Source organism: Orycteropus afer, unplaced genomic scaffold (assembly GCF_000298275.1).
Source record: "Orycteropus afer afer isolate SDZICR_OR568_19922 unplaced genomic scaffold, OryAfe1.0 scaffold00456, whole genome shotgun sequence".
Classification (NCBI taxonomy): Eukaryota; Metazoa; Chordata; class Mammalia; order Tubulidentata; family Orycteropodidae; genus Orycteropus; species Orycteropus afer.
Genome location: NW_006922043.1, coordinates 1,745,469 through 1,753,537, shown reverse-complemented (window position 1 = coordinate 1,753,537; position 8,069 = coordinate 1,745,469). Strand labels below are relative to the sequence as shown.

General features: G+C 55.1%; 1 protein-coding gene across 1 annotated transcript in view; it reads right to left on the bottom strand.

Moving 5' to 3' along the window:
- Positions 1-383: 383 nt before the first annotated feature.
- Positions 384-8,069, bottom strand: part of SARDH (sarcosine dehydrogenase) — a 56,623-nt gene continuing 48,937 nt past the window's right edge. Inside the window, exons 17-20 of the mRNA XM_007954301.1 lie at positions 6,824-6,986; positions 5,951-6,119; positions 3,187-3,322; positions 384-509 (exon numbers count right to left, since the gene is read on the bottom strand). Coding sequence (XP_007952492.1) covers positions 384-509; positions 3,187-3,322; positions 5,951-6,119; positions 6,824-6,986 — 594 coding nt within the window. The remainder of the gene's footprint in view (positions 510-3,186; positions 3,323-5,950; positions 6,120-6,823; positions 6,987-8,069) is intronic.

Sequence of the window (8,069 nt, the reverse complement as noted above, 5' to 3'; positions counted from 1 at the left end):
ACTGCTGATCAGCCACGCTCTGCACAGAAAATGAAACTCATTTGCCAACATTGCTTTTACACAGGGTCTATTAGGGAATTACACCCCTAAGGCACTGATTGAGGGCCACGGATATGGCCCCCAAGTCCAAGATGCTTTCAGGCAGCTTTATGTGGGGATGGACTAGAGAGACTGACCACGTGACTAAGTATGGGGGAGCACCTTTGGTCTTCTTTGCACTCTCTGTGTCCATCTTCACATGTTATGGCTTTAGCAGGATCAGGCCTAGACTAAGGACAGGGAGAGGCCAAGGTTCTGGCTGGTGCAGGAGCACCATGGAAGTGATGGTGCGGGAGGGCTGGCCTCAGCTTCTGGACGGGCCATGGTCACTGCCTGCACACCAGTCAGTAGATCCCTTTCACCCTCTTGTTGTCAGGGTCGAAGGGTGACTTCACATGCACTTGTGCAGCATAGGTCACCCCCATCCTCTCCAGGGCGTAGTCCCCACTCTTCACAAAGTCCAGGGACACCTGTGAGGCAGAGGGACAGTTACTCGTCCCTCAGGGTAGGCTTATACTCACCTGCCCCTCCAGTGGGGCCTCAGCCCCTCCTGCAGGCAAACTCACCACTGAACCAATGCAGCTGCTGTGAATTAGAGAGGGTGGATGTGCCCCTGTGCCTCTGGGCTGAATGCAAGTCTCGGACCCAGCCAGTAAGACTCTGCATTCAGATAATACCTCTGTCTGCCAGTAATCCCAGGTCCCGGGAAAATATAGGAAGCGGAAACAAGGATGGCTTCCTTGAACCTGGGTACACACTTGGATTTTCAGAGACCAGAGGACAACAGAGGGGCCTGGAGCCACACTGAGCCAGGATTGGCTCAGAAGAAAGGCTTGACAATCAACCTCCGAAAAGTCAGCCACTGCAAATGCTACAGAACACAGTTCTACTCTATACGCATGGGATTGGTCAGGATCGACCTGACAGCTTGACGGCAACTCCTTTCCCCCAACCCTGGCTTCCTGAGGTGGTCTCAACAGCAGTACATGACACGGGACTAATGCCCGACATGACACAACTGAGGCTCACAGGGGTGATGGCATGGGCTCAGTGTTCTACCTTTGCCAGCTGTGCAGCTCAGGTAGTCGCTCTCTCCATGCAGGGCTCATCTGAACAGAAGGGTCACAATTTTGAGCCTGTGGGGCCTCTGGGGAGGTGAATGGGCTCTATATTTATAACACCAGGATGTGACCATGGAGCCAGCAGGAGCTGCTGGTTTCTTAGTCAAATCCATGGACTGGGTTCGTACACCCCCTTTCCCCCGAGGGGCTGTGGCCCACAAGCAGATTCAGTCCTAACCAGGCAGCAAGATGATGGGCGGAGGCCTGGGGGACCTTGGATGTGACATGTATCCTCACTGTGCCTCAGTTTCCCCATCACTTAATGAGATAATGGGTGGACACTGGGTGGACAGCAGGCAGGGAACTAATCCACTAGAAACTCTTTTGTTGACAGCTGTGATGTCCCTGGCCTAAGTATGGATGGCAGGACCCTGGGGGACCTCACAGGAAGCAGACAGATGTATAGCATGCAGGAGGACTGGCCTACCACTATCTCCTTGGTTCTCCGGGAAGGACCCTCTGGTGTCTGGGCTGCGCTCCTGCTGCAGCCCCTCCATCCTCCTCAACCTTCCCTCCCGGGGCTGCAATCAAGACAGTGGAGGTATCTGGCCCCAACTGAGGGCAAAAGCATTCACTGATGGCCGCCTAACACCTACAAACCAGCAGAACACCTGGGCAGGTGAGTGGCCTCGGAGGAGCCCAGGCCAGACATGCCATCACTGCTCTGCCCAGAGTTTCTTCCTCCTGATTTGGTCTGGGAGCCCCAGAACTGGGAGAGAAATCCTTCCCTTTTTCCTAAAATACTGCACCATAAGGGAGCCTCTGCCATCTTCTGCACCAGGGAGCCGAGTTTCAACTAACCAGCCCCCCATCTGTATCCCCTCATCCTTGGAGTCCCTCTAGGCCTTCGCCAGCCACCCCCCAGCCTCCAAGTCTTCCTGCATGGGGCCCCAGCCCTCATCCTGTGCCCTCACCAAGCTTTGTTTTTGCATCATCATCCTCACCACTGCTTGTCTAGCCCTCTGAGCAGCAAGCTATACAACAGTTCTGGGGCCGTGTGGTCTGTCCCCATTTTACAGAGGAGGAGACTGAGTCTTGGAGCAGGAATGCCACTGCCCAAGGCCACAGAAAATTGAAGGGCAGAGCCCCAAAGGCTGGTGAGGTGAGACCAGTACCCAGAACCCCCAAACTCCCGAAGGACTCAGCCGCCCCCGCCCTCCCTGCCCTGTCCCCTAGAAGGGACCTGCAGCCCCTTCCCTCTCAGCCTGCAGGCTCTTCCCCTGAGGCTCCCCCAAGCTAGGTGAAGCTTCCAGAGACAAACTGGAGTGAGTCATCCCCATCCCCACCTCCGTCAGCATGAAGCTTCTCCCAGCCCCCCTCCTTCTGCAGGGTGGATGGGAGTTGAAGGAGCCATGTGGAAGGTGTGTGTCCCAGTACTCTATGTGTCTGAGTACACAGGAAGAGAGTGGCCCTGCTTCTCTCCAGCCAGCTCCTTCTAAGGTGCCTGGCCTCCAAGTCTGGGGCCATGGGGAGGGGGACGGGCTGGGGCCAAGCTGAAAAACAGGCACAGAGAACTGCCTGGGGAGCTGCCCACACCCTGTTCCTTGCTCTCCAGGGCTGTCTGGGACATGGCCAGTGATTCTCCTCTCTCTGTCCATTACCCCTTCCCAGGGGTGATCCTGCATCCTGACAGCATGTCATCCCTCAACTTCTCACATGCTATGGCCCTGGATCCTTTGGGGATGTGGGGTTGGTAGTATGGGATTACTCAGCATTGGGGAGGCTTTGTGTTGGGTGAAGAATGGGAGGACATGAGAAGGGGAGGCTGGCAGGAGTCTGGGAAGAAGTGGCTATCCAAAACAAAGGGCTGGTTTAGGATCTGGGGGTAAGAGGGAGCCAGTCCAGCCCTGGGCCTCTTTCTGATCAAGGAAAGCCTGGAGCTTCCAAACCAGACTTTCAAAGAGAAAAGACATAGTGCCGACTCCACCAGGAGACACGGCCCATTAATCATCATTTTGCTGCCCCTCCTGGGTCTCCCTCCCCAGTGTCTGCCTGGTATCCCTTGGAAGGGCCAGCCCCAACTCACCGGCCCGCCACTGGGGTCCCGGATGTAGCCGTATGCGATGGTCTTGTCGATAGTGAACCCAAAGTCAGCCCTGCGGATGTGGCCCACCACGTGGCCATTTCTCCAGATGGCCTCCAAACCGAACATGGGCACTTTTCTGAAGGGAAATAGCAGCTGAGACCCCAGAGCCCCACATGGGGAAGCGCATGTGCATGTCTGGGAGAAAAAGGGTGAGCAGGCCTGGACCAGCAGACCTCACACTCTACGCAGGAAGGGTGGTGCTGTGCCCTGCTGACACTGGCTGGTAGCTCAGCCCCAACCCAGGAACACAGGGCACAGTCTCCCCGGAAACCAACGAGAATGCATCCCTGAACCAGGAAAAGGGAAAAAACTAAACTCAGTGTCATCGACTTTCCAAGTCTGTAAATCTTTACGGAAGCAGACGGCATCTTTCTTCCACAGAGCAACTGGTGGGTTCAAACCACCAACCTTTTAGTTAATAGCCAAATGCCTTAACCACTACATTGCCAGAGCTCCTTACATCCCTAAATATAAACATCCAAACCAGAACTTGACTTTGGTGTCTATACAAACAAAACAAAACAAAACAAAAAAACCCACTCAGCCCATGTATGTGGAAAAGCCCCAACTTTAAATCTTCTCCATGTAACTTCTGAGTGTTTTAAACCGTTTCCTGCTGTGGCCTGCCCATTCTACTCTTTGTTCGGCTCATCATTACTCAAAAAAACCAAACTCACTGCTTTCGAGTCAATTCGACTCATAGCATTCCTTGGGTTTCCGAGGCGGAATCTCTACAGAAGTAGACTGCCCAACCTTCCTTCTGAGGAATGGCTGGTGGGTTTGAACCACCAGCCTTCTGGTTAGCAGCCAAATGCCTTAGGCACTACGCTACAGAGCTCCCTCATTATTCAAAGGTGTTGCATAATTTATTAAAAGTACTTTTTTAGGCTCTTTCTGTAAAATTTTTGGAAATTCAAAAATAGCAAAGCAGAGAAAATGTTAAACTGAAATCTCATCAAGTAAACAAAATAAATCTAATTAAAAATAAATATATAAATGAAATGAAATCTAATAAAAGAAAATAAAACTCAGTTAAACCTAAGTCACAGAAATGCCAGAGGTAACTAGAGTTACTCTGGTAACTAGAGTACCAGTTTCCAGAGGTAACTGGTAACATTTGGGCTTGAACTCTTCTAGAACTTTCCCTCCAGGTGCATCATTTGTGGTATTACTGGGTGCCTGCTGGGTTCCAAGGACTGTGCCTGGCACAGGGGACATGGCATGGGCATGGCAGACGTGTCATCTAGCCTCATGGGGCTCCTGAGGTTGGGGACCCACCTCACAGCATAGCAAGGTCTGTGTCAGGAGGGGAGCTGGGTGAGCACCAGGCAGGGAGCAGGGCAAAGTACTGTGTATGCCTGGGCTGTGTGACCATTGTGGGACCCATGCAGAATAAACAGAGCCCTGGCCAGGGTTGGGGATGTTCCCTTACTCTGCCCCCTGGAGCAGACCCACCAGGCTCTGCCTCCCTGACCCGGGTGGGATCAGATGTGTTGTTAACATGTCCTGGTGTCCTCTGTCCCACTACAGCCCTCTCCATTAGAAGTGACTGAGTCCAGAGAGGCTGCCCAGTGTGTCCAGGCCCCCGAGGACGAGTGAGGGGCTGCTCTCTGGATGCCACAATGAACAGCTGCTCCATGTCCTCAGCACAGTAATAGCTCTGCATGCAGCAGGGCTGACCAATCTGTGCACAGTCACAAGAGCAGGTTGTCAGCCTCAGGTGCTTCAGGGGCTCTGGTGCCAGGGCCAGGCATGCAGAGGGGCATGGCAGACCTACCCCTGTACCCCAAACTGGAGGCATTCCCCAGGAAGTGGATAAGTGCTCCCGTGGGAGACAAAGAATCTGACAAGAACCCAGAGAGCCATGGGACAGTGATAATCACCCCCACTTGTCACTCCCAACACTCTGAAGGCTCCAGGAATCTGGTAGAAGTGATGGCATTTGTGGCTGGCTGTCAGCTCCCTACCAGCAAAGCCCCAAGATGCCTTGTCTTCCTGGGGCCTCTCTATTCAGATTCCACCGGGCACCCCACCTCCCACAACTTCGTCAGTGGCATCTGATCATCTCAGAAAGCCTCAGAAACCAGGGTGCAAGTCAGGCTCTCGGAACCCAGTTCTACCAGGAATCCAAGGGAACGAGAGCTGGCCCCTGGGGACAGAGTGAGTGTCCCCACTCCTTAGGAGGTGGGGGAGGGGTCAGGTCCCCCCAGGAGGGCTCTCATTCCACATCTGGGTATGCACAAGTCACCCTGTCCCTGGCACTCCGTGCTCCCCATTTGTAAGTGGTGGTGGCAGCACCAGCCACCCATAACAGGGCTGTGGATTTAGCCAGAACATCAAGCGAGGCCTCAGCACAGTGACCAGGAACCCTGTAAACCCTGCCAAGGCCCCCGGCCGGGCCCATCCACAGAGGCACTGGCTCACTCAGCAGCATTCTCCCCCTGCAAAATCAGCTTGGCTTAAATGTCCTCACAGGCCTCTGCCTGGCCCTGGAGGGTCTGAGTTTGTAGCCTCTGCCCCACAGGCACACCTGGCTGGAGCCCTGCATCTGCCTGGGACTCCTGGACTCAGGTTCCTTGTCTGTACCATGGCCACAGTGGGAGTCTGGGAGCGGGTGCCTGGCCTGCGGTCAGTCTCGAGGCAACAAGGGGAACCAGGGTCCCTGACGGATCAGCCGGGCAGCTGCTGGGCCCCAGACACTCACTCGTCCACGGTGAAGCACACCAGGCGCCGGCGTAGGCCCAAGGCCCGCTGCTGCTCCAGGGCCTCGCGCCCCAGGAAGGGGATGGCAGACTTGAGCTTGCAAGTGAAGGCCAGGCCTGCTTCCAGGGGGCTGTCATCAGCACGCAGGTCCACATGCCAGTGCCGGTAGCCTGTGGGAAAGGCGAGGCCCTGTTAGTGCAGCAGAGGTGGGCGAGGGGCACCCTTTAGAAGCCACCTCACCCACATCCAGCCCAAATCCCCACTGCCATTACTGTTCTGTGACATGGGCAGCCCACTCTAGAAGGTTCCCCTGGGTGAGTTTCCCTGGTCTAGATTAGCCCTGTACTGTCAGAAGGGGAAGGGGCTGGTGAAGGGGCTGGGTGGGGCCTGCTGTCTAAGCCAGATGCTGACACAGGAGCTGAGTGAGCTCACCCAACCCTGCTCCAACTGAGGCTCCACTGGCCATCTGTGGAGTGACCTTCCACAGACCGACCCTCCTTGGAGTGAAGGCATGGGGTCCATCTAACTCTTCTTAATCTCCCAGAGACACTGAGATGCTGGATTTGAGCCCAGCTCTGGCACTTACCACATGGGCCCCAGGCAAATGCTTGTCCCTCAGAGTCCTTATGTATGAGGGTGCAGGGAACCCCAGCCCCCATCTCAGGACATTAGGGCCCATCACAGGGGCCTAGTGCACCAGCAGTAGGAGGGTTTGGGGAAACAGACTGTGTAGGGGAAAGAGGAGGCATAGCATGAAAGGAAGTGCATGTGGAGTGGGTGAGGGCTGCCCTATGCTGACCCCAACAAGGTGTGGCTCCGCAGCAACCGCCCCCATACACACCCGCCACACACATTGTCCAGACCCCATACCAACCTTTCTCAATGCTCAGGGAGTCGATGGCCCGGTAGCCTGCATTGATGAGGCCAAGCTTGGTGCCTGCGGCCATGATGGCCTTGTATACAGGCACACAGGCTGCCCTGGGCACATGCAGCTCCCAGCCCAGCTCGCCCACAAAGGATAGTCTCATGGCCCGGACCTGGGGGAGGAGGTCATAGCTCAGACATAGGTGTGGGCAGGTGACTAGATGGAACCCTGGTGCCACCTACCAGAGGACAATCACGATTGTCACCATGATGGTAGCCAAACTTGAGCCCAGGCCCACTCACCACCAGGAAATGGGAGAGTGCCTAGAAGCCTCTTGGGAATCTCTAAGGTGAAGGAAGGGCTATTAACATTGGGAGGCAGGGTACATGGCTCTTGGGGCTCAGGTCTTCTAAGCACTGTGAACTGGGGGGCTGAAGACTACAGAGGTTTATCATCTCATGGTTCTTGTGTAGTCAGTGGCATAGAGACTATTACTGTTGCGGTGGGGCCCAGAAGGGTGGGACCCATCTGCACAGGCTGGGTTCATACTACCTGCAAACCTAGCAGCAGTGCCCACATCCCAACCCTTGGGCAAGGCCTTGAGCCCACAGTGTCCTCATGGAAGGCTGAGTGCTTGGTGGAATCTGTCCTGATCAGGAGACACTGAGAGTGGGGTGCACCAAAGCATTCAGACAGTGCTGTAGGCTGCTGCCCACTCAGAGCTGAGGGTCAAAGCTGAGGGTCCACCTGGCCCAGCTCCCCTGAAGAGTAATGCAGAACAGGTGGGGGTCATGGACCCTCGAACCTGTGGCCACCCCCGAGCTGGTCCAGAAGCTCTGAGATGGGCACATTGACTCTGTGTTGCCACTTGCCACACCTCTCAAAAAACTCAAAACTGATACAGTAAACATGCTGTTGACATTGCCCCCGGTTTCCCGGGTATGAGCCATAGATAAAGACGGCTTGTCCATGGGCCTCTAATTTTAGAGTGCCCATGGAGGAGCTGGGGCTCAGAGCCAATCTTATCTAAACAGGAAAAATGATTTAAAACCCCACCCATTAACAGCCCTGCAATTGCGAATTTGTGCTCAGATGCAGGCTGTGCCTCAAAGTGAGTGGATGGGAGAAGACCAGGCACTTGGGCAGAACTGGCACTTCACATGGACAGGGCCACCCTAGTCCCTTGCCCAGATTCCCGTCAGCTTAGGGAGGGCCAAGGCTGCCTGGCCTGCTCCCCTTGACACCACCGGGCACA